Below are 26,143 nucleotides of genomic sequence, written 5' to 3'. Positions count from 1 at the left end.
TAATTGATTTCACTCTGGAATACTGTGAAATCACCTTATGGAAATCTGAAACATAAAAAGATACTACTTACTTTTTTTTTTTTTTTTTTTTTTTTTTTTGAGACGGAGTCTTGCTCTGTCGCCCAGGCTGGAGTGCAGTGGCCGGATCTCAGCTCACTGCAAGCTCCGCCTCCTGGGTTCACGCCATTCTCCGGCCTCAGCCTCCCAAGTAGCTGGGACTACAGGCGCCCGCCACCTCGCCCGGCTAGTTTTTTGTATTTCTTAGTAGAGACGGGGTTTCACCGTGTTCGCCAGGATGGTCTCGATCTCCTGACCTCGTGATCCACCCGTCTCGGCCTCCCAAAGTGCTGGGATTACAGGCTTGAGCCACCGCGCCCGGCCGATACTACTTACTTTGTAGCTATCCTGTTTTCTTCTAAAGGTGTTGGTTAAGTGCGATGAAGCATCAGTGGTCCACACAGTGACTCTTCCAGACAAATTAAATTAGCAGAAGGAGCAGCAAAACCAGCAGTTATGTAAAATATTTCTTTTTGTTTTCTTTAATTGTGGTAATGAGTTCATTCAATTTTGAAAGCTTATTTTTATATGCCTATCTTCCATGAAGTTTTGAGGTGTAAATTCAGCCATTCATTGCTTGAGCTTTCATTATTTCAGAATTAGGGTAGTATTACTTCTGTTCCCTCATCATCCCCTTGGAGAGTCACCATCTACATGATAATATGTACTTCTATTTACGTCTTTTTCTGAGTGTCCTTGAGCCTTAAGGAAAACAAACAACATCAAAACAAATTAATTCTTTTCCATTGAAAGCTGATCCATGTGTGCGCTGACAATAACTTTAATCCTTTTAATGTCCAAGTGAGGAAGATTGAAAACTGGTAACACTTTCATTGATACTTTTTAAATATGCTCTTATAGCAAAAAAAAGTTTGATATCTTTTTAGTAACCACTTAAAGGAGAAACTATGGATGCATAAGTTATAAATTCTGTGGCTTTTAATATTTTTTGAGATGAATGTGTTTGGGGTTGAATACGAACAACTTAAAACTTTAAAATTTCCATCTAAATTTCAAGTCTTAAATGTTCCTCTTTTTTTTCTTTTCTTTTTTTTTTTTTTTTTTTTTTTTTGAGACGGAGTCTCACTCTGTTGTCCAGGCTGGAGTGCAGTGGCGCGATCTCGGCTCACTGCAACCTCCATTCCCCAGGTTCAAGAAGTTCTCTGCCTTTCTGTGCCTCAGCCTCCTAAATAGCTGGGATTATAGGCGTGTGCCACCACACCCGGCTAATTTTTGTATTTTTAGTGGAGACGGAGTTTCACCATCTTGGCCAGGCTGGTCTTGAACTCCTGACTTCACGATCCACCCACCACGGTCTTTCAAAGTGCTGGGATTACCGGCGTGAGCTACCACGCCCGGCCCCTCTTCTATACTTTTTTCAAGGTCAGAAGCAGCTCAAATATAGACAATTACATCTTCAGCCACTTAGTTTTCGAATATCACCTTTGTTTCATAAAATGAGCTATGTTGTTCTTACAATTCGATTGATGGCCAGAAGAAAATCAGACACTTGATAAAAAGTAGGATTTTAAAAAACACTGGTATCCTATTGTAGGCTGTTTCATAATACACATAGTAAAATATGAATTTTTTGTTTTGTTTTGTTGATTGGGAAGGAGATGGGAGAGGGTGGAGAGTGACATTACAGTTTGAATTTATAATTTGAGAGCAGAGAAAATGGATGAAATAAAAAGATTAGCACATAAGTATCGCCAGATCCCCCCCCACACACACACACATACCTATCCCCAGGCAGTCTTTCTGTGGGAATTTACCTTGGTGTTTAAAAATCATTGCAATATAAAAGTGATATTAAAAACAGTATACTACCACTGTAGGAAGTATGACAAACATGTGAGATCCTGAGAAACTGCAGAATATTTTCTCATCCAAAGTTTAGCACCTTGGTCTTACAGTGTTTGACACCAAAAAACATAGCAAATACTGTTTCATATTTAGCCTATTCCCTGATGCCTTGTTTCTTAAATGAATTCATGGGCAATGAATGGGGGAGGAAAAATAACAACAACAAATATGCCCTGGTGATATAGTAAATGCCACTTTCCAACACTCACTCCCTACCTAAGAAAATCGCTTTATTTTCTTCTCTCGTGCCCAGCTTGATTGCAGAGAGCAAGAGAGTAGATGGAAACTGTGAGGTTTTTTAACGTTATATCATTAACTCCATCCAACACAACAGGCTTCATTCCTTGTTTCTCATAACTCTGGGATGAAGCATGGTGTTTTGTTACCTGTTTACAAAATAGGCAACAGACACACAACGTAAGAGCTGCTACGTATCATAGAACATATCGAGAATGCCAGAGATTTTTCCTGTTTTCTTCCACAAGACATGTTAAACTGTGTGTATCAAGTTTAACAGGAGCAATGTAAAGCTACTTGATTACATTTTTATCCACAACATTATTTTAAACTAATGCTATTTACTGTGAAGTGTAGTATTTATACTTCTTGCCTCCCAGTGCTTGAGGGTTTCATCATTACCTTACAGTATTTCTCAGAAAAGAACACATTCTCCCCTGGAAATTGTTGGCTGACTTTAGCAAATTCAGGCCACCTATTCATTTAAGACTGTTGTGTGTGTTTGATTATCTAGAATGAATTGCCTTAAGAGTCTCTTTTGGAAAAGTACTAGCACAGTGCCCGAAATGCCAGGGAGTGGAAAGTCATGGTCTCAGCGGGGAAATGACTGCAGTGTTCGTGGAGACAGTGTTTTCGCTTGGCTGACATTAATGACAACCCAATGCTACGCGCTCACTGAGTGTTTTCATTTCAGAAGAGCATCAAAACCACTGAGTCCTTTCAAGTCGTCTTCTTTTACTGTGAAACCAGAAACCATGCCGACGACTACTTTCAGTAATAACCTATGTCCCAACTGCAGGCTGAAGTTAACTTTTTGTCATATAATTTTCTAATTTCTGTGTAGGGTTAGTTGTAGCAAACAACTTAGTTTCTTTCGGAGCATGACATCAGAAAGCGTATTTTCATGCAGCAGTGATGGGTAATGAAATCAGAATTTCCACAAAGTCTGCCCTAATTGAACAGCATTGTCAGGAGAAATAAAACGTGAGACTCAGAGTTTTCTCCCCAAGTCATTTATGTTATTAGGTAATGAAGCTGATTTTATTTTAACAAACATATTGGGAGGTAAACTTCCACGTGAACACTGCCCCTTCAAAGCAGTCAACTGGGAAGGCTGAATGTCCGTGTCCATAATGCTGTCACTGCCAAAAGCTAATATATAACTCCTCTTCTGAAACGGCTTTCACCTCCTTTAGCAATGTTTTCATATTCTCCATAGTGGCCATAGTTCTCCTAGAAAACTGAGCTTGATATTTGAAAACAACCAATAGTTAATGTTCTGAAAAAGGTAAGTGAAGAAACCAAACCAGGTCATTTTCCTTAAAAAAAAAAAAAAAAGGCCAAGCATGGTGGCTTACACCTGTAATCCCAGCACTTTGGGAGGCCAAGGTGGGAGGATCACCTGAGGTCAGGAGATCAAGACCAGCCTGGCCAACATGGAGAAACCTGTCTCTACTAAAAATACAAAAATTACCCAGGCGTGGTGTTGGGCACCTGTAATCCCAGCTACTCAGGAGGCTGAGGTAGGAGAATCCTTTGAACCCTGGGGGAGGTGGAGGTTGCAGTGAGCCGAGATCACGCCACTGCACTCCAGCCTGGGTGACAGAGCAAGATCCTATCTTAAAAAAAAAAAAAAAAAAAAAAAAGGAGGAGAGGGACTATAAAGTACGACTGTGTCTTATCTCATTGGCACTGAGAGCAGCTGCATAAGAAGTAGCTCCAAGTAGTTTGGGGCAATGACAACATCAGAACTGTGACACTCCATCCTCATTTTGGTGTCAAGGTTGGAGCCAGTGAATTTGTTGGAAGAAAATATTGGCCACTAGCTTTCTTCTAGAAAATTAATAGAGTGGATGACAACAAAGAACATTCGAAGGCTATCATCCACCACAGCATAGGAGCATCTCCACGCCCACAGTATGTGTCAGATATCCAGATTACGCCACCGTTGATCATACACATTTTCAGTTGTGTCAGAATTGCTACTCCCCTGACTAACAAAATTCTACACAAGCAGTGAATGTGGGAAGCTGAATGGAGGGACAACACGAGGGAAAATCCTACTGCTCAAAAGAACACAGAATGGTGACTTCATTGTCATAATCTGATAGTAATCAAGGACAATTCTGACTTCAGCCACCAGTTCAGAAATCACTAAGAGGCAGGAAGGTTTGGTCATGAGGCCGCTTGGTGCTTTTACTGCAGTCACACAGAATTCCCTGTTTCCAGGCTCGGCAAACCTCCGTTACGCAGCCTCGGGTTGAAGACAAGGGTGCGCTGGGGAATTTGATGTAAATTTTAGTTGTGACATTGAAACTTTCCCCATTGAAACTTTCCCCACAGGAAGTCCTTTGGAACTATCATCATTTTATTCCATTTTATGTTTAAAAATATAAAAATGGGCTTTATTAAAAGCCCATTTTTTTAAGGTTTATGAGCTGTTACTGAAGACTATACAGAACTGCTACCTGTTTTCCCGTCTCTATCTGCTTCTCCTGGGGACTGTTTTGGCTGCAGATGGGGGAAAAGAGCCACACTGGAGTGAAATGAATGATAACATTCCTGGAGAAGTCTCTCACGATCTCAAAATCCTTGGCCCACTGGTCATTTATAGCCATTGCTAAAATATGTGACCAGTTTCCTTTAGTTTAACAATTACTCTCTCAATAGACAAATATCCATCCAAATAACAAAATTCCTAGAATATTAAAATACATCATTAGTTTAGGAAATGTGTTAGTTGGCCCTCAAAGTTTTTCATTTTTTCTTACATAATCCTTTCTTGCTCCCCATTGTTCAGTTAAAGTTGAATAAGAAGCGGGGCCTAGCAATGTCAACCGTGATGGAGATGCCACATAGCATCTGTCAGGTTCGGAGAAGGGTGAGAAACCATGTAGCAGGTGGAACGGATGGCTCCACAGCGCCTTGACTCCCTGACGTAGAAGAGACTGAAGGCAACGTGATCACCACGTTCAAACGTTGGCTTTCTCCATTTTAAGTTCTTCCTTAAAGCCTCTTTAAGGAAAGTCCCTGAAATGATACAGTAGAAAAATCACACAGACTTATTTAAAATGAATTCTATCACTGTTCCTGAGATCTCACCTGCCCCAATGAGGACGTTTTGTTTTTGCAAAGTGCTTTGAAATGTGATAAAGGATCTTAAAGAGTATTTGTAAAATTATGCCCAAAGAAGACATTCTTTGAGGTTACTTTGCAGTGTCTGAAAGTCAAGAATGAGGAAGGAAAGGAAAATAATAGATTCCCTTGAAAATGGACCATGCTAATTGGGCAGTGAAACATCCTTCCGTCACACCATTTACCTTAACAGACCAGAAGAGGGAAAAGGCTCGATTTTTCTCTCATAGATACCACGATTCACTCTCAAAAACATTCCTAAAATGGACTGATATTTCTCTGGTAGAGCACCTGTTTTGCTACCGACAATGTTAAGTTCCATACTAATCAGCTCGTCCAGCCTAACTGACAACTCAAAAAGCTGATTCCAAGAACAAGAAACTGGCTTCAATAGAAATATTGTGTATTTTGAAGGGTGGGGACAGGTAAACAAATTTATCTTTGTGACATAGTTTAAAGGGTATTTTAAATGAATAATAATTCCTCATAAGTGCTAGCCATTCTTCTCACGGTTGGTGGGTGTGTTTGAGGTTTTTAAAACAAATATACCAAAGGTTATGAACTCCCAAAAAATTCTGTTCCATTCAAGAATTTATTTGTAAGTCTACACAACTTATCAAATAATTTTTTTCTAAACTTCAATTTTCTCTTTTTTTAACTCGATTTCTTGGAATTGCTTTCAACGACTGCTTCAGGCCTCTGAATAGCAGTGAAGGCAAAATCAGGGCAACTCGTGGTGAATAGTTTGGCTTTTCTGGAACACTGAGCTGACGCCAGCCACCCCACTGGGCTTGGTTCCCCAACATCTCACAGCGAAAGCACTTGTCTGATGAATATTATGCTTTTATGTTACCACCAGGGGCTGCCTCAGAAGTTACTCCTCTATGTCCTGATGGTCCTTGACTTGGCCTTGGACTTTGTCCTTGACCTCCAATACCTTAGACAGTTGCAGGTGGCAACAGTGTAGCTAGAGGTTCTAAAATGCTTTGCTGATGGAAAAGGTTTTGTTCTGAAAAGTGAATTACAATAGGAAATGGATTTGCATTACTGACACTATCTGCCGTGGGCTTTGCCTCTATTGATTTAAAGCAAAAGGGCACAATTAGTGGCCTTCAAAGAGAGAGGAAAAAAAATAAAAACAACCTAACTCTGTCCTAGCACATTCAATTAAAATTATTTACTTTGAAGGGAAAAAAAATCTTTTACATCAACACCATATTAGCATGATGTTGCCTTGTCTCATCTGTAATGGCAAGACATGGTTTTGAAAAAAAAAATTCTCTTTGTTTCATAGTAGTAATGTTATTTTCTAACATTAAGGGGAAAAAAAAAAAGCAGGGGGAGCACCAGGAGTTAGGTGTATAAAAATGGTGTACTAGCTGCCAGAACTTTTATTTTGCATCTTGAAGAGAACAGTTCATTGTGTTTCCTTTCCTCAGCCAATGAAAATGAAAACTTAGTTACCAGGTAGAATTCTCTTCCACGTTCTATCCCTTTTCCCTGAGAGATGACACCTGCTGGGTTTTGCCATAAAAAGAGGTCCCTGTTGGCAGGGCGCGGTGGCTCAAGCCTGTAATCCCAGCACTTTGGGAGGCCGAGACGGGCGGATCACGAGGTCAGGAGATCGAGACCATCCTGGCTAACACGGTGAAACCGCGTCTCTACTAAAAATACAAAAAACTAACCGTGCAAGGTGGCGGGCGCCTGTAGTCCCAGCTACTCGGGAGGCTGAGGCAGGAGAATGGTGTAAACCCGGGAGGCGGAGCTTGCAGTGAGCTGAGATCCGGCCACTGCACTCCAGCCTCGGCGACAGAGGGAGACTCCGTCTCAAAAAAAAAAAAAAAAAAGAGGTCCCTGTTGTTGGGGAAATGAGAGTTCAGTTCAGCTCACTCTTCACATCACAGTGTAATACAGCAGGGCCGGCTCTGGAGATTATTCAGTGCAGCACTATGCCTAAGAACAGATGAGGAAGCTGAGTCATGGAGAAAGAGGGCCACAAAGTGTTACGGGCGTTTGGTGAATTTCGCTCACTGCACGGACAGTTGTGAGAGCCTCCGAACCCTGTAGTTCAGTCTTTTCCCCCACTTTACCACCGTGTGTGAGGCCTCTCTCCCACTTCCTCCACTTACCACCTCTCCAAGATGCCAGCCTCACTGTGGGCTTTCCCTAGAAAGAAGCACTGGTTTCTTTCCATCGTGCCCTGGTTAGTGTTATTTCTCACATTAGGCCTCTGTGTTAGAAATAAAGCTGCGAAACTCCATGTCGTTATACAAAAGGAATACAGTGTCCTATACTTCATTCTTCTGATAGTTCCTTCAACTCCAGCTGCAGACGCTGCCAAATACTATCATCCTGAAAAGACAGACAGTGATCCCAGAACCGTGGGAGGCCAAGGCAAGCAGATCACTTGAGTCCAGGAATTCAAGACCAGCCTCGGCAACCTGGTGAAAGCCCATCTCTACTGGAAAAAAAAAAAAAAAAAAAAGCCAGGCGTGGTGGTGTGTACCCGTAGTCCCAGCTACTCAGGAGGCTGAGGTGGTAGGATTGCTTCAGGCCAGGAAGTGGAGGTTGCAGTGAGCTGTGATCGCACCACTGCACTCCAGCCTGGGTGACAGAGTGAGACCCTGTCTTAAAAACAAACAAACAAACAAAAAAAAACAAAGACAGTGATGATTATAGCTAACATTTATGGAGCACTTACTATGTGGTAGGCATTGATAATACAGGCACTTGTGTACCCTGTAATAATGAGATAGGGCTCGTTTTAAAGGTGAGGAAACTGAGGCACAGAGAGATTAAGAAAGTGTCCAAGTTCTCATAGCTAACAAATGTCAGGGCAGAGATTCCACCCCAGACTCTAGAGTTTGCAAATCAGATCTCTACACTTTACCTTCAAGGTTATAATCAACTCTTCTTTCTCCTTAAAAAAAAGTTTTCACTTTCATCCTTAATTCCTATGCAGTGAAGCTAATGTAACAAGATGAGGTGCGCTCGTGGGTTCTGTGCATCCTTTTTGTGTCCTTGGTGCCCAGTCACGCAGGTTCTCAGCACGTGGTGGCAGGACTTGCAGCTGGATGGACCCGTGTGTAGACCCATATGTTGGGGGTGGGGAATAAGGTGTATGTGTAAGCATGTGGGGTGTCTGTGTAGGGTGTGTGTGCAGTGTATGTGTGTGGCATGTGTGGTGTGCATCTGTGGTGTGTGTGGTATATATGCGTTGTATGTGTGGTCTGTATGTATGTGGGGTGGGTGTGTGTGTGTGTGCTGTGTCCTTGGTGCCCAGTCATGCAGGTTCTCAGCAAGTGGAGGTAGGACTTGCAGCTGAATAGACTTATGTGTGAGGTGTACCTGTGTGCCATGTGTGTGTGTGATGTGTGCCTGTGTGCCATGTGTGTGTGTGATGTGTGCCTGTGTGCCGTGTGTGTGTGTGAGGTGTGCCTGTGTGCCGTGTGTGTGATGTGTGCCTGTGTGCCGTGTGTGAGGTGTGCCTGTGTGCCGTGTGTGTGTGAGGTGTACCTGTGTGCCGTGTGTGTGATGTGTGCCTGTGTGCCGTGTGTGTGATGTGTGCCTGTGTGCCGTGTGTGTGTGTGAGGTGTGCCTGTGTGCCGTGTGTGTGATGTGTGCCTGTGTGCCGTGTGTGAGGTGTGCCTGTGTGCCGTGTGTGTGTGAGGTGTACCTGTGTGCCATGTGTGTGTGAGGTGTACCTGTGTGCCGTGTGTGTGATGTGTGCCTGTGTGCCGTGTGTGTGATGTGTGCCTGTGTGCCGTGTGTGAGGTGTACCTGTGTGCCATGTGTGTGTGAGGTGTGCCTGTGTGCCGTGTGTGGGGTGTGCCTGTGTGCCGTGTGTGTGTGAGGTGTGCCTGTGTGCCGTGTGTGTGTGAGGTGTGCCTGTGTGCTGTGTGTGTGATGTGTGCCTGTGTGCCTGTGTGCCGTGTGTGTATGAGGTGGGCATGCCGTGTGTGAGATATGCCTGTTGTGCCGTGTGTGTGTGGTGTGCCTGTGTGCCATGTGTGTGAGGTGTGCATGTGTCCCGTGTGTGTGTGTTGGTGTGCCTGTGTGCCGTGGTGTGAGGTGTGCATCTGTGGTGCGTGTGAGCATGGTATATGTGAGTGTAGTGTATGTATTTGTGGTACGTGTGAGCTACGGTGTGCATGTGTGGTATATGTGTGTAGTATGTGTGTATGTGTGGTGTGTGTGTGCCTGTGTTACCATTTAAGATGGAAGAAGCTATTGGCATTAAAAAGGACCTGCTATTCTGAGCTCTGGCTGTGACAGTAAGATGTGCCCACAGCAGCTGTTAGCAATCAGAGTGTGTTTCTATCCTATGTGAAATGTGCTGCCACCACGTGTGAAATGGATTTCCAAACCTTGCCGTACTGAAGTACCAAAGTGTGTGAATGGTACACTTTTACTGCAAATTAGAAAGATTCACTTATTGCAGTGATAATGTCACACTCACTCAAGCTATTTTAAGTGACAGAGACACACATTGCCAAACAGTGGATAGCTGATAGCAGTATTTTCAGGACAGTCATAGAATGTCATCGGAAATGTTTGTCTCTGCAGGCAAAAGAAGCACCTTGGACTAGAGGAGCAAAAACTGAAAATGGAAAAGGAAGGACAGTGTTGCGGGCCTCGTTCTGATATCTTTACATGGCTGTTGTGTTCTTACTTCGCCTCCAGTGCATGACTTACATAAAAATAAGTAGCTTCAAGATAAACACACAGGCTATACATTTCGTTTTCTTGGGAAAAAATGACATTTATGAGGTGTTATAATGTGTGCATTGATGCTCAGAAGTCAGACCTTCTTAAAATAAATCTGACAATCTCTTAGCTTGGTCCAGAGCATTTCTTCTCCTTATGTCTCACAACTCCTTAAATCCCCAAGGCTCTGCTGCCTCCTTCTGTATGTCCCTTTCCTAGTAAGAAATAGCCACCAGCTCCTGCTGCTTCCCCCTTGGGAATAGACATAGAAACAACTGTGCTTCAGCTATCCACAAATATTGCTATCCATTCTCAGGCTGAGCTTTTATGTTGTAATTAAGAATGGAAATGTTTCTTTAATCAGCAAGTTTAAAGACCATGCATTTAGAGAAAGAGTCAGAAATAAGTCCTCAGGTTGTCTGGTCATCAGTATGCCTGGCTGAACTGGTTGTCTTAGAAAAGCATTATAAAAGAGAATTTTTTGAAATACCATTGAGCCACAATTCAGAAATACATCTGCAATGTATTTGAAAGGCTTAGAACTTGCCATATTTTTTGTTTAGATGTTACTGACCATGTCCTGGAAACTGGAGGTGGAGGAACTAGTTGAATTTCTAGGAGCTGGTCACTAATTCTTCAAGATCTTACAATCTTAAAGTGGTTAATATGAAAACATTTACACTTCTGCTTCTGGCAAGCCTAAATAATTTGCCTGTGATTTTTAATAAAAACTAGACCCTTCCCTCATCTCTCATCCAAAGCTTCATCCTCTTATTAATTCTAAAGACACTTTTTTGAAATGGAAAACAGCACAGAGGTAGAGCAGAGATACAGGCTGTGGGCTAATCCTCTTAACAGTCCTCACCCACTAACATGATCTGTGGACCAAGAAAGTTTTGGTGTCATGACACCATGTTCCTGTGACTATAAATGTGTTGTCTTTTTAGTGTTCTGGGCTTGCTACAGAGGGATGTAAATGCATTTTCAACATTTAATGTTACAAGTTATTTCCAATTTACCATGAATCCAGTTTATTTGGTTGGGGAATATTCCTTGAGTGACATCTACTATTCAATGAGCAGTAGCGGATCTTCAGAATGCCATCAAAGTTCATGGAAAGAAATGATGGGTTCCTTTGCCTGGTAAGCTTTTATGACTTAACCTGGATTCTTGTTATTTTGACCCATTTCTGCACATCTTACTTCATGCAGCGGGGTTTTGTGACCGCACAGTTATGGGGGTCATGGAAATTGTGCAGGTGGAATTAGTAATCAATGGTTGTTAAGAATTTGTGGGGTTATGTGAAATGTGGTGTGAAGTTAAGACAGCTGGAAAGTGGAGTGGTTTTCTCGTGGGCTTAAGTGTGAGAATGTTGGGGGTAACTGGGTAAAGTAAGATTGTTTCATAAAATGCAGTAAGAATAATTTTGATGTTTTTGGTTGAGCAGAAACTAGATAAGATCGCCAGATTTGGTTTGGTTTTAAAGATGTTCTTTTTGGTTGTGAAAAACAGACCTTGAGCAATGAAAGCAAAGAGTTGACCCCACTGCTCTCAGCTGTAAGGAAGATTTCACCTAAATGTAGCGTAATTGTTCCTGTAAAGGAGAAAAAACGGAATTGGTATCTAGAGTGAGGCTGATCGCAAGAAAAGATTACATGGAGTTCTGTGAGTCAGATGACTTTTTTTGTCTAGTATTATCCAGAATTATGTAAGGGACATCATTGTTGGAAACAACGTTATTAGGAATTTCCCTTGAGCATAGTCTAATCACTTAGCAAACTAAATGGGTTCTCTTTCTTGCTGACATGAAATGACATTTAACCCACCCCGAGAGATTCTAGAGAAAGAGGACTTTTGTTAGATGTTACAGATCCCAGGGTCCTAGAAAATCTTCAAGGACTTTATATTTTAAAATGTAGTTAATTCTAGAATCTTAGAGAGGGACCTTATGCCAACTGAGAACCATTGGTTAAATGGCCAATTACTTTTATCTTAGCCCCTGATATCATACAACCCCACAAATCCTTAACAACAAATACGTCTGCTGTTTACAAAGGCAAAAGTGAGGAAAAACAGAAAAAAAAAAAAAAGGATTATATTGCTGATCATGGTGGCATCATTTATTGGGTGAGAACTTATTTAGTATTTGAGCTACTGGATGAGTAGGATGAAGTATTAGGAAGCTTATTCTCTTGCTGTTCAAGTCTTTCACTCAAGGTTTAAATTGGTTACCAGGTAGATACCAAAAAAGGTATAGAGTCAAATGCCTTAAATTTAAACAGTTTGTGCATTACTATGTGATAGGAGAATTCTAGAGAGAAGTGGATCTAAAAATCAAAGCCACCCACTGTTCTTCTATATGAAAAATCTGTTTCCTCTGTGATTTGACAGAATTTCCCTGTCTAGGGATAAAAGTGCTCATTTGGATTTGGCTTTTAGCAGAGATACATATGCATCAGGGAATGTGAGTCAGTTCTCTAGAAAGCTTAATCTAGTAGGGATGGAAACATATTACAAAGGATTAATATTCAGTTCCCATTGTCAGAACCACCTGCATATTCACAGAAAGCCACATGAGAAGATGTGCCTGGCTTCCTTATTCTTCAGAGATTTCCTGCACACACAGCTCAGCTTTCTCTGAATTCAGATGGGGCATTGTGGCCCAGTATTTTAACTCTTGCACACCTAAGTCTTTAAAAGACTGAAGAAAAATTGTCAAAGTTCCAAAACTTCAATTTTGTCTTATTTTAAATTTAGTTCACAAATGTTTGATCTCTTGATGGTTTGAGGAGGGTGCGTGTGTGTGTGTGTGCGCGCGCGCACACCATCTGGCAGGTATACTCAACACTTTTTATTGAAAAATGATTTTTTTAAAAGCCATTAAGTTTTCAGGATAAATTACAATCCAGTTGAAGTTTTTTAAGAAGTGGCTTATTTAGTAAGGTGAAGAACTTTTTTTAAATGGCTATAATTTGATAGAGTCGTTTGAGTCAGATGTCAACTTAATAATAAGGTTGGGGTGTCAGAGGGTGACATATATGTTTATTATGTTAACAAGTGGGAATTATGCCATTTCCATGATGCCCCAGCAAGACTGTACAAGCCCTAGATAAAGCCAGGTCAAGGACTTTGCATAAAGAGGCGACTTGTCCATCTAAGTGCTCTTTTTCTTCTAAGTTGTGAGTAAGATAGTTACATCTGGACCCATGAGTCCCTCGGGAAAGCATCTTGGAAACCAATGATTAAAAAAAATTTAAGTAAGTGTAGCTAGCAGATGAGAATTATGGTACTGTGTAATTTTTATTCTCTTGTGGCATAGCTGGATATGGGTAATAGGACACAGCGTCGCAATCTTTGCCACGAATGATATGGCAGGCTTCCTGAAGCTTCCCATGTACATACGTTTTTCATCTTCAAAGAGCTTTGTGAGCACTCATTTACCACCACCTGCCTGGGAGGTAAGAATTACTCCCATTTTATAGATGGAGGAAGTGGAGGTGTAAGTGAGTTGCTTGAGGCCACCCAGGGAGTTTAGTCTCAGAGGCAGACCTGGAAGGCCCAACTCTATCTCTTAGCTGCATTGACTCCCAGTGCTTTCTTTTTGGTGTTATGTCCCCTTGAGAGCCCCCGATCGGTGATGGCATAAATCTAAACACATCAAATAATCCTGAATAGGAAAGAGACACCAAGTCTGTCTTTTTTGTGGCTGTTTCTGTATCAAAGCCCTGGGAAATCTGGACATAGAGAAGCAGCCATTTAACCCTCCTGAGGCTCATTTTCCATATCTGTAAAATGGTGATGATAATACCTATCTGCCTCCTTTAGGGATGCTGAAACACCGAAATCGAAGCAAGCTAACAGGATCAAAACTTTGAAAACTAGAGAATTCTGCAAAAACTCAGGCATTATTATTGCCAAAAATGACTATGAGACTGCTTACTGAAGGAGTAGGGCTTTCTAATTGGAGATCTAATTGTTTTGGTGATGTTCAGCAAGGATGAAATACTGTCATCAAAGAATCCGAAATCAAGAGAAGAAAATAATATACTAGGGAAACATATTAGTGTTATATTTAAAATATACTTAGCAGACCAAGTGGCCAAACAAGTTGATCGTTAGTTTGCATAGGATGCAGCTAAAACTCGGCTCTCCTCATCCCTGAGGGCTATTGAACATGCCTGGGCTATGGAACATACCGATACTCCAAGCCACAGGTCCAGGTCGATGGTCTGTTCCCCTTCCACATGGAGATGTAATGAGAGCTCTCCGCAAACCCTTATGGTGGCCTGGGGCCTCCCATGGCAGAGTGAAGAGAAAGCATGTTACTCCCTGAACTCTCCACTCCTAGCACTATAGAGAAGGGGCGCCAACCCTGGAAGGAGGGTTTGAAAAAAGGGAGCTTGTCTGGGTAGACAGATTGAAGAAAGGCTTCCTCTCTCCAGGTTGTTGCAGTTGCTGTGCAGCAAGGCTCACAGCCAGGTGCATTTCAGCCCCTACTTTTGCCCCCTCAGTTAGGCCGCACTGGGCAGAGCACAACCTGCATGGCCATCTTTAGAAGCCCTGAAATAAGAGGGCCACAAAATTCTAGAAACCTGGTGCTCCTGAAGTCCCTCCAGGAATCAAGGTGAAGACTCTGCAGCTCTCCCCCGACTAACCTTGACACGCAAGCCAGGCCGCCATTCAGGCAGCTGCAGAAGCCTTTAATACCCTGGCAGTTTTAAACAGGGGATAAAATAAAGTGACTAATCCATAAAGGACTCAAGCCATTTTACTGAAAATAAAATCAAATGCCTTAGGGTTTTTCTTTTTAATCTTTATTGATTTTTCTGCTTACAAAAGTAATACATGCTGGTTGTAAAAAATTCAAACATTAGAGAAATATGTAACATAGCAAGTGAAAAGTCCTCCATATTCTCTGCATTCCAGGAAAAAAACACCGTCAACAGATTTGTGTAAAAGATAGGCTTTTTAAAGCACTAGTTTTTGACCATTTTTGCAAGACACACAAAATTGGTTGACATTCATAAGCATGACAGACATGTTCTCATAGGTGTACTCAAGGTTTGCCCATCAGCCGTTTCCTGGCAAGCCAGCAGTAACCCCACCCCATTCAGTCCAATTCAAGAAAATACATGATTGTGCAAGTGAGCTAGAGTGAACGATATTATTGGGGTAACCTTGGGTCCATATTAGTTTAGTTTTTATGTGAACAAATAAAAAACTTTAATTTTGTAAAATTTTTATTAGTAACCAATTCCCCGTGACACTCCTGCAACTTACTGCAACATACCACTGTGCTGTAGCAAACAGTTAAGCAGCAATGTTGTGAAGGATTGCTGTGGTAGCTGGTAGGAACTGACTGTCTTATTATTTGGAGGATAAGCAGCTTTTCTCTATCCCTACCTCAGAAAGAGCTTAAAGTCTGGAGGAAAGAATTTCATTTCACTATAAGGCAGGATTTCTTATCAACAACAACAATAATAATAACTACTATTTATTGAGTGCCAACTATTTCTAAGAACTATGTGGTAGGCATATAGAGAGAATACATATATAAAATGCTCGTACAGATATCATATATATGGTATGCATTTATGTATCACATCCTTGAATCTTCAAGTATGAAACTGATGCTCAGAGAGGTTAAGTAATTTGCCTGGCCTTAAGAACTGTCAAACGTTGGCATTGGTCATTTTAGGGTTAAAATTCTAACCAGAATTTTGTGAAACAGATCAGTGGCCTAGAAGGTTGATGGTTATTTTTAGTTATAAACTAAGCAGATAACTCCCAGAAAGAGATAGTGACATCAATTCCTGAGTAGCGTGTTAAGTTTAAACAAACTACTTAGGGGATGTCTTTTGAGCCCTGGTTAGTGATTGCTTGACAAGAGTGCAATGATGACGATGACAATGATGACAGTAACAATAAATAGTGATGCCTACCGCATAGGGTGTTGGAGGAGTGAGATATATGCATGACACATTATTAGCACAAATACATGTAGATGTTATTATAAATTAGATTATTATTGAGAGATCACTACTCACAGAATGAAGTACTGCCTCTCATACAATTTTTATTTTATTTTTTTAATTGTTTGGGAGAATGGGCATTGTTCTCTGGACCATGACATCTCCTAAGATAGGTCCTGAGGAATAAATGTCATCTTAAGAATGCTAGTGCCCAAGTTCTTGTTCCTTTTATAATTAAAAATTCAAAGCAAACTTTTTATAGAAGTGCAGTGCTAAATGACAGCCTAGCCCCAAGGACCACTTGGTTAATTAGCACCCTTGCATTCCAGGATTTCCTGACGCCCGCTGCCACTTGTTGTCAGCTCCTTGAAACTGCAGAAATTTGCCTCTGCAGGTGTGGAGAGCCTGCTTGAATTACATAGGGTGCATGAGAGAGCAAATTATTTAGGCAATAGAGCTGAAAATGTGGGCAAATTAGAATTTTTCATAGCAAGATTGTTCATTGTGAAGCCAATTCATGATTATATTGCGCATCTTGCTCCAGATATTCCACTACACAATAAACGTCTTTGCTGGGATGAATATGTATGTGGGGCTAATTTAATCAATATACTTGTGAACGTTGACAGTAGTGCTGTCTGACAGAACTCATCCTTTGAAATGCTGGCTGAGTTAATGTGTGCAGTATATATATGGGCCAAGATTCATAATTTGTGTTAAAAGAAGGTTTTGAGAAGACACCACACTACCTGGTGGGAAACCAAAAAGCCTACATGATGAAAGGCAAAGGGCAGAGGGATTTTTGTCTTCCTCCTTCTTGTTGGACTGAAAACTCAAATTCACAAAACTAAACTGCCTCCTTTTGAAAAATATGCAAGGCACTGACTGCATTTTTTTCTCATGGATTAATTTGACTTCTGGAAATTGACTAAAATGGGGGATGGGGGGGGGCTTTTGTGCATTGTTGGATTAAATGAAGGGCTGAGCAAGTGCCCTGCTCCCATCTGCAAATGCTCGCTTTCTGGGAATTTCAACACGTGTGATCAGATCACATTCAGAGGGTTTGCTTTTGGAGTAGGGGGATTTTAGTCATTTCCTAAAGAGCATTTGCAACTGAAATTGTCATCTGAGATAAGAGAGCCATGCAGGAGGGAGCCTAGGAGACGCAGTTTAACCAATCAGAATACCTCAATTTGTTATCCAGAAACCCTTCTACCACCTTGCCGTGAGATTCCCAGTGAAGCTTGTTTCAGTTAATTCTGATTCTTTAGCCCACTGGAACTAAGCACAGACACCATGGGGACAAAGATCTAAGTGAATGCTCCCCCCCACCCCCCATTGTTTGGAAATACCAGTCAATCTACAGTGAGTCCATTTATCCTAAGCTTCTTGGCCTCCACAGATCTCATGACTGTCTCCGCTCAAATATCCTCCAGATCTGAAAACCCCTGCGAGCTGAAGCCTGACTCAGGCCATCAGTCCTGTGTCACAGTGGCACCAAACTCTGGGGTCTGTACTACAGCTGCTCCCCACCCGCACCTACCATCACAGCCGCTGGGCCATGAGCCATTCCAAAGATGGAAGTGCTGGGGTCAGCACGGTACTCCCAAGGCCACTCCCATCATAAGCAGTCCTCCACGCCAGACAGGCATCTTGGTCACAGCCTTAAACATCGTTACTTCACTTCTCAGTAGTAATCCACTGTGAGTCCAGGCCAACTGGACAGGAATACTGCATATCATTTTCAATTTGTCCAGATGCAGTTCTACTCAGTGTTCTCAATATGCCCTGCCCAGGGCCTTCATATTCTTATAGAGGACTAAGTAGACATGCTTGATCTCCCCCATTGTTAAGATGGAATGAAGATAACTCTTAAAAGGCCCAAGTTTAGCGTCAGGTAGTTTTGATGCTGACTTAAATGCTAGGACCTAAAGAGGTTTGTTCATCCCTAATTTCTGTCATTACACCTTGAGGTGAGACATGGGGAGAAGCAGCTCCAAGTAGGTCTTCATTTCATGTATAAATTCTGTTTAATGGGTGGTTCACGGACTTTATGTTGCCTAATTATTATATTCCTAAGAATCAAGGTAGGGAGGCTGGTTCTTACTCTAGCCTACTCAATTCATGTAGGGAAAAGTAGGGAATAACTCAGCTGATAACACCTTTCACGATTTCTCTACTTCCACTTGCCTTTTGTGCGTCTCTGAAAAATGTCAGGCATAAGTCGCTTTCTCTAGAGTTGCAGATGTGTGGCACAAACCTTTGCCTTGACTATATTAAACATATCGGAGGGACTGTGAAGTATGAGACCTTATTAGATTTCATGTTTCATAAAGAATTTTTCTTGAAGAAATCAAGCCAAGTGTTAACATGTGGCACACTTGCAAATGACAATTTTTGTTGAATGCAACCTTAAACGTATTAAGTTGCTTAACTCAAACTATACCTATTAGTGTCCACAATCACCATTATTGGGGTACTAGAAAGCCTCTAGAGTACAGAAAATACACTGGATGTGAGATTTGCAACAATCTTTAAATTTGGACAGGAAAGAAACTCAGTATGCAAGCACTAAAAAAAAATGATGGATAGCTTTTAGAATAGCTTGCACTCCCTAAGTCACCACAGTACTTGTATTAGGCCCTGAGAAAGGGAGTTAGCAGTACACATGGTTTATAATGAGGTTAAATCCAATAGTTTCATGTGTGCTGTAAGTACTGAACACAACATCACCCCAAATCCAAAGTAAGTGGTTGTGGAATTATCCCAGGATATGGGATTACATTAGAAGAAAGAGTGGGCTGTGTGTCTCTGTGTGGTACTTACACTGTGTGACATATTCTTTGGACAAAGAAATTACTGTGTATAAGGTCTGGGGCTAGGTAAGGGCTGTATAAAAATGAAACAGACTTGGGCACTTGCAACTGTGTTTCTGTGTGTAACTCAGTAGATAATCTAACATGATACCCAGTAGTGAAAACCATGGAAAATGAATTTAGCGTCATAACACATTCCAGGTAAACTGGTGACTGTTCCCATCCTGTCTATACAGCTCAGCATTGGTCTTTATTTCACATCTAAATTCTATTTAATAGTTGATCTAAGGATTTTCTTTTGCCTAATTATTCCTTATTTTTTATCCTTAATTATGCTCTTTTTAACTTTGAGATATAATGTGTGTGCTCAGAAATGTGCTTTGCCTTATTTGAGAACTTTGGTGTGATACATTTTATTTGCTAGTCTTCTAGCATGAGGCATCTTTAAGTAATCAGTTGGGTAGACACACATGCCCTGTGTACCAGGCACTAAATTTCCAACATAAAGAACTCAGAAGCAATACATCCTATTTGTCAGGATTCATCATTATTAAATTCAAACAGGATATTAACTCTGTGGTTGAAAGGTTCTGATTGTACACAAATGGACTAATTTTTAACACATGGCAACTGCGTTAATTTTTTAAAAGATAAGTAAGGAATTCTTACCATCATATATAACTTATTAATATTTTGAATTGAATCATTTTCCTAACTAGACCTGACTTTTTGGAGTGTATTTTTCTCTAGCAGTCAAGCTATAAAGCTCAGCCAAGACAGATTTATGACCTTTTAAAAATAATGATAGAAAATGAGATTGGAGGAAACATTTCAGTATCTGCTTTGCTCTGAGGCCTAAACTGCGAACTCTCCAGTTCTTGAAGGCTTTGAAATGCTGATTCCAGTCTTCTTGTGGGTTCTTAAACACCTTCTCAAATGACCCATTTTAATAACCCGAAAGCTATTATATAACGAGCAGCCATAATTTAGTCCAGGGCTCTAGGGGGACCCTCACAGTTCAGCAATGAATAGTTAATGCAGTATAATGTTTAGCAGGTTATTAGTTTTCACTATACAAATGCTGATCAGGGAACGCTTTTATAAGGTGTTTAAAAGAAAATGTAATTAACTGGTTGCGTGCTTCTGTTGCAGCTCAAATTGAAATTATTCCATGCAAGATCTGTGGAGACAAATCATCAGGAATCCATTATGGTGTCATTACATGTGAAGGCTGCAAGGTAAGCCTTTTTAATTGTTGTTGTTTCTATTAATGTTAAAGTGTATCTTCATGATTTTTATGCCTCCACTTATGTCTTAAAATTCAACTCCTTAGAATTTTGAGTGATAAGAAATGACAGGACAGAAGAAATATTTTGGTGTTAAATTACACTTAAGGAAGTTATATATATTTTTACTCCTTCCTTCAAAATAATAGACTACAAAAAGGTATTTGAGCATTGCTTGTCACTTTCAACCCTAGAGTTGAACTGATGAGCAATCTCTGTGGTAACCTTTTTTTAAAAAGAGCTAACTCCAGACTTCTACAATGTCCCTGTCATAAGCTTATAAAAAGAGATCTCCAGTAAGTTTAATTGGAATGTCATTGAGTCTTATTGTTAGCACACATATGTTAACACATCTGGCAAAATTGTGGGAAAGCTATCAGGAGGACCTGAGTTCCAGTCCTACTGCCTCCACTCGTCCATATTGTTTAAGTGTGTCTTAATCTCTTTGTGACTCACTTGTGTCATTTTTAAAGTGGGTATAACACCTGATCTTCCTACTGTTTAGGACTATTCCAAGAATAGAAGAAGAATCTGTACATAAAAAAAGTCCTTACAAATGGAAAAGTGCTATTTAACTCCAAATATTATCAGTATTATTTCTGCTATGACTATTTTTACTATTTCTGACCTTGATCATGGGGCAATGTGTACAGCACAGGCATAATGTGCAAATGGGAAATAGGGATGTTTATCCCAATAATTCAAGACCCCCCAAGCCCAGATTACCTCTATTATTCAAATCTCAATTTATTAAGATTTAAATCCTCATGCTTATATTGGAAGGGCCTTGAGACAGCTTACAGGATAAAACAGTGCAAAATAAACAGGAGAGAAGCTATTTAAACATTCAGGAGGCCTTTGAGACAGCCGATTGCTACAACCAGGCCTGAATCAGCCCTAAGGCTTTTTGAGGCTGAGTCAAAAAATAAAATCCACAAATTGGGTTAGCTTTCCTTTCGTTAAATTAGAAAATACAATGTTGTAAAATACCTATAGACACAAATGACTACTGAGATACTTCAAGGAAATTAACCTCATAATTTCCTTAATTCTTCATTTTACTGTTAGTCATGGTAACATTTGCTAATTTGTACATGTACAGATGCTTCATGTTGATCTCATCTTAGCAAAGCTTGAGATTTCTGCATACTACAGAACCATCTATGCCCTTTACTTCCAAAATCTGCCCTCCCTCAAAATTAGTTGACTAATTAAATAAATTAAGCAAAATGAGAGGCCAGGCATAGTGGTGTGTCCCTGTAGTCCCAGCTACTCAGGGAAGACTGATGCAGGTTTATCACTTGAGTCCAGGAGTTCAAGGTTACAGTGAGCTATGATCACACCACTGGACTCCAGCCTGGGCAATGGAGTGAGACCCTCTCTCCAAAAAAAGTAACTAAAAATAATGAAAAACAAAACAAAATGAAATAATCTGTCTGGCCTATGCCATCCCAGGTTATAAGGTGAGAGTGAGCTGCCCGTGGCCACTGTCATCGCATTGATTTTTGGAGTTGGTTTGGCTGACGTGGCCAGGTAGCCATTGCCTTTCACCCTCACCCTGTCTGTGTTCTGCCTCCCAAATCTGTGTCCCTGGTAGACATGCCATGGCCTTTCTCAATAGAGGGTTTACAGACTGCAGTGCTTGCCTGCTGGGAGTTCCAGTGCTTTTTGTGCATTGCGTATCACCTGGGTGTCTTCTTAAATGGACAGGGTTCTAGGCAGTATCCCGGATACCAGTTCGCTACTTGTCCCTTCATTCTGCCCAAAAAACTGATCGCTTCCTCTGGGTCTGTCAGTAAGGCAAGTGATTATCTAGTAATTGATGGAAGTGATTATCAAGGAATCGAGTCTGGGAAAAGGACAAGGTAGGGGTAGGGGCTACTTCATATAAAATACCCCAACAATTTGGAAGATTAATTAACAACATGCTATTGAGTAAAACCTAAGTTGACTGAGTACCACTGTTCACATAGGCACAAACAATGTGAATTTTCTTTTTACCCTTAATATTTATGATGACAAAAATAAAAGCAATAAGAAAACAAAAGGTATCCATTATTCCAAAGTTGTCATTTTTGTAGATTCCCTTCCAGATCTTGTCTGCAGACCTCTTCAGTGCCAAAGTGATTTTCAGTTATCTGTGGCTCTGTTCCTCTGCTCTGTTGACTTTATCCAACGAAAACCACAAAACAAATAAAACATAATTTTGTTAACAGATTGGGCCTATGCCTAGCCAGGGACTTGAACAATGTTATATGTTTATATTTGATAAATATGCTATTTGTTCTCCATTATAATTTCCCTCTGCTATAACACTTTTATTCCTAATTATAAAAATAGAAGTCAGACTTCTATTTTTGCCATTTTATGTTAATTATTTATCATGTTCTAACCAGGTAAAGGTGTTTCTATCATGATCAATTGTAACTTTGCTGTGATAGTCTAATTAAACATAAGAAAAATTTCACATTAGACATATCAAATAGATATGAGAGAAAAAAGGTGATCAGTCATCTTCTGAACTAATCATTTTGTGAATGTATTTTAAACTGCATTTTTAAATTAACAACCTGAAACCATAAGAAATTAGAGGACCTGTTTAATTGCTGAAATAATGATTTTGGCACATAGTTGCTAAGCATTGCACATGAACAGCAAAAATGGTAGAAGCTTTGGTAGCTTTTTCTGTCGTTTCTGGCTGTTCTTGGCTCATCTTCTCCCCATCCCCTTTGCTGTCTGTAGAGAGACAGCAGGTGCCATGCTTCTGCTCTGACTCTGGAACCAGACTGCCCAAGTTGAAATCCCAGCACTGCTATTTACCAGCTTGAGCACCTATACCACTGCTCTGTGCCTCAGTTCCCCCATCTGTAAAATGAGGACTGTAATTTTAATAACTTCATAGGGTTGTCATATGCATTTAAGGAAAGTACCTGGAAGAATGCCAGATGCATCACAAGCACTTATTAAGTGTTAGCTGTTGTTATCACTGTTACTACTAGGCAGACTTCTTGGTGGCTTGGTAATGCTGCTCTGTATAGTCAGATATTATTTCTGGGACATCTATGGGTGTAGTCTTGATTTTTGTGACCATTTGCAATATGTTACGTAGAATCTGTCAATAAAAAAGAATACTAAGAGCACTCCCTTGGGCCCAAGCACTATATAAGCACTGTAAGGGATCCAAAGGGAAGACTGAATCTTTCCCTCAAGCAGTTTATGGTCTAGTTGTAGAGATGAAGCCTGTGGAGGGAAAGCTAAATAGCAATGCAAGAACTAACTATAGAGTAAGGCCACAATCTATGATATACATAAGAAGCACATACAAGCACATATAGGCTGGGCACAGTGGCTCACACCTGTAGTCCCAGCACTTTGGGAGGCTCAGGTGGGAGGAATATGTGAGCACAGGAGTTCAAGACCAGCCCGAGCAATATAGCAAGACTCCGTCTCAACAAAAACATTAAAAATAAAAAAAATTGACCAGGCATGGTGGTATTTGCCTGAAGTCCCAACTACTTGGAAGTCTGAAGCAGGAGGATTGCTTAAGCCCAGGAGTTCAAGGCCACAGTGAGCTATGATGGCGCCACTGCATTCCGGCCTGGCAACAGAGTAAGACCCCCGTCTCAAAAAAAAGAAAAAAGAGACACATATCCACTAGGCAGCAAACCTCGGTAGTCTAGAGGACAGTTGGCCTAGCAAGCTTTCACTGAGGAGGAACCAACCGTGGGCTGGAGCTGAGGAAGGATTTTCCCAGAGGTGGCTGGGAGGGCATTCTGTGCTGAGGAAGAAGGAGAACAAGGAATGGCAGAGGCAAAAGCCCAGAACTAGGGCAGTCTTGGTTGTATTAAGGGGACAGCACATAACTCAGTTTGATTGAAGTACAGAGTCACTTTCTGTGGCTAGTGGAAGATGAGGGTAGACAAGCACACCATCCTCAAATTTTTAAGGACTCCATTATGCCAAGGTTTTAATTATAAACGTATTTCACTTGTTCTCTTGAAAGAATCAGGAAACAATGTATTAGCACTGCTTCAGCCTGAATATTGCATTTCGGAAGAACATATGTTAGAATCCAGGCCTGCAAGGTTTTTAGTTCTGTTCCTAGAGACATTTCTGAGCTCTTGGAAAACAATTTAGTTTCAGCCTTGGGTGAGCATGATGAGGGGGCATAACGTGAGCTGGGGCAGGCCTGCCAGGGAGGAGGGGTAGGTCGTGCCCCATGCCAGCAGAGGAAAAGGCCATAGTAACACTAGAGGCTGTAGATGTTAAAGTTCAATCTTCAAAGTGAATAAAAATATGAAGTGTTAGGAGGAAAATAATCATTGGTTAAGGTTTGCTTTTGAGAAATCGTCTTGTTTGCCATTCAACTTCTGTTCCTAATTTCATCATGAGATACAGTGGCTGCTCAGATGATGAGGATGAACATTTGATCTCAAGACACATGTACACAGACACACACACACACATTTTTTAATCCATATCCTTTTAGACATTTTGGCTCTACAATTTTAACTGCAAGTTTTTTAATGATAATGCACAATCCAGTATTGGGGTTCGTGAATTGGTTTCTGATTACATTTAAAACCTTTTCCTCTTGATAAGACTAAGAATAAAGTGGCATTCATTTGTCCAATATACAGTAATCAGTCAATACATTTAAGATGATGTCTTATTCAAAGCTTCCTCTTCTACCCAGTAAAGATAATTTGAGATAATGTCTCTGCATTAACAAATATGTTTTGTTAAACAATAAAAAAGCCTTTCAAAAATATCTAGAGTGTATAAGTGACACCTTCCCCCACTGAAGCAGTTAAAGCCATTTCTGGAGCTTTTCATGTGTAGGTTAAAAAGCAGCTTTTATGAATGTTCCTTTTAGGCCCAGATTGTCTTTTAGAGGATTCTAATATTTTTATCTCGGTTGTGAAATGTCACTAGCTGTGAACTAATTCTGTCCACTTTTCACCATTGATACATTCATGCTCAACATTTTTATTTCAATGCTTTTTAATACGTGGCCCCAGTATTAGAGCTAGGCATTTAAAATGAAAATTCGACTTGGGGAAGGACAAGTTGTTATTGCATCCTTACGACGCCTGAGTTTCGGTTCGGTTATACACAGGCGGTAAGCGAAAATTTTTGTTTAGCTAAATCTTCCAGGCCTGTGATGAAATGTGCAAGTGATAGGGTTATGTTAAACCCCAATTTGCATCACGATGATTCACTTTTTATTTGTTTGTTTAGATCTTAATCATGTCTCAGTAACTGCTGCCCTTCCTCAGCTCACAGAAAACGCTGGGCTCGAGGCCATGTTGTAGATCGGGCCCTGACACAGCACCTGGCTTGGGGCAGGTCCCACGTGCGTGCTAGGGAATAACCACTGCTGAATGTCTTCGCTTGGATTGGATCCTGAGTATGGCAAAGCACAGTCAACAGCAGACATAGACACTTACCAAATACAACACGTGGGCAGCTTAAATCAGAGATCACTTGCGCATACACAATTCTACAGGGAGGCCAGGCACTATTGAACAAAAACGTAGTAGCTCAGGAAATCTGAATTTCTGTGATTTATTGCTGCCACATGTATGAGTGTGGGGCTGGACCAGCTAACGTTCATGAATGAGGCTGCCTACCCTTTCTAAAGAACAATCTTTTTTTCCTCATATGCTTCTTTGAGCACTTTTGTTTCTGCCCCCCACCCAACACTTAATTTTATAATTTCATCTGCTTGATTTTAATACACGCGTGACCTTTGTTTACCCCTCAATAAAATGAAGTTATCCTCTTTTCCCCCCCAGCCAGATAGTTAACTTTTGCCCTACATTGATCCAAAGATATTTCTTCCTTCTCACCCCCGTGCTTCTGAACATTCTCAACAGGAAGTTGCCAAGATAAATAAAATTGTAACATAGTACATGCTTTCACATAGAAGATTCTCCGCTGTTCTTACCTCCATTTTTCTTAGTCTCAAACATAAAATGAAAGGTGGACATACACCCACCTCAGCAGTCCCCCAAGTTCCCAATTTTTAGTTGTATTGGAAAATACAATAATTTGGGCAGGCAGA

General features: G+C 40.8%; 1 protein-coding gene and 1 pseudogene across 3 annotated transcripts in view; one reads left to right on the top strand and one right to left on the bottom strand.

The window, feature by feature from the left end:
• The window catches only part of RORA (RAR related orphan receptor A), a 746,629-nt gene that overhangs the window by 682,704 nt on the left and 37,782 nt on the right, over positions 1–26,143 (top strand). For all 3 annotated transcript variants that reach the window (XM_008016387.3, XM_073012201.1, XM_008016389.3), the window contains one exon: positions 19,943–20,028. In XM_008016387.3, coding sequence (XP_008014578.1) covers positions 19,943–20,028 — 86 coding nt within the window. The remainder of the gene's footprint in view (positions 1–19,942; positions 20,029–26,143) is intronic.
• Positions 1–26,143, bottom strand: part of LOC119627844 (cytochrome c-like) — a 71,680-nt pseudogene that overhangs the window by 7,993 nt on the left and 37,544 nt on the right.

The sequence above is a fragment of the Chlorocebus sabaeus genome, chromosome 26 (genome assembly GCF_047675955.1).
Source record: "Chlorocebus sabaeus isolate Y175 chromosome 26, mChlSab1.0.hap1, whole genome shotgun sequence".
Classification (NCBI taxonomy): Eukaryota; Metazoa; Chordata; class Mammalia; order Primates; family Cercopithecidae; genus Chlorocebus; species Chlorocebus sabaeus.
Note: the sequence above shows the minus strand (reverse complement) of the source record. Positions and strands in the feature narration are given on the sequence as shown.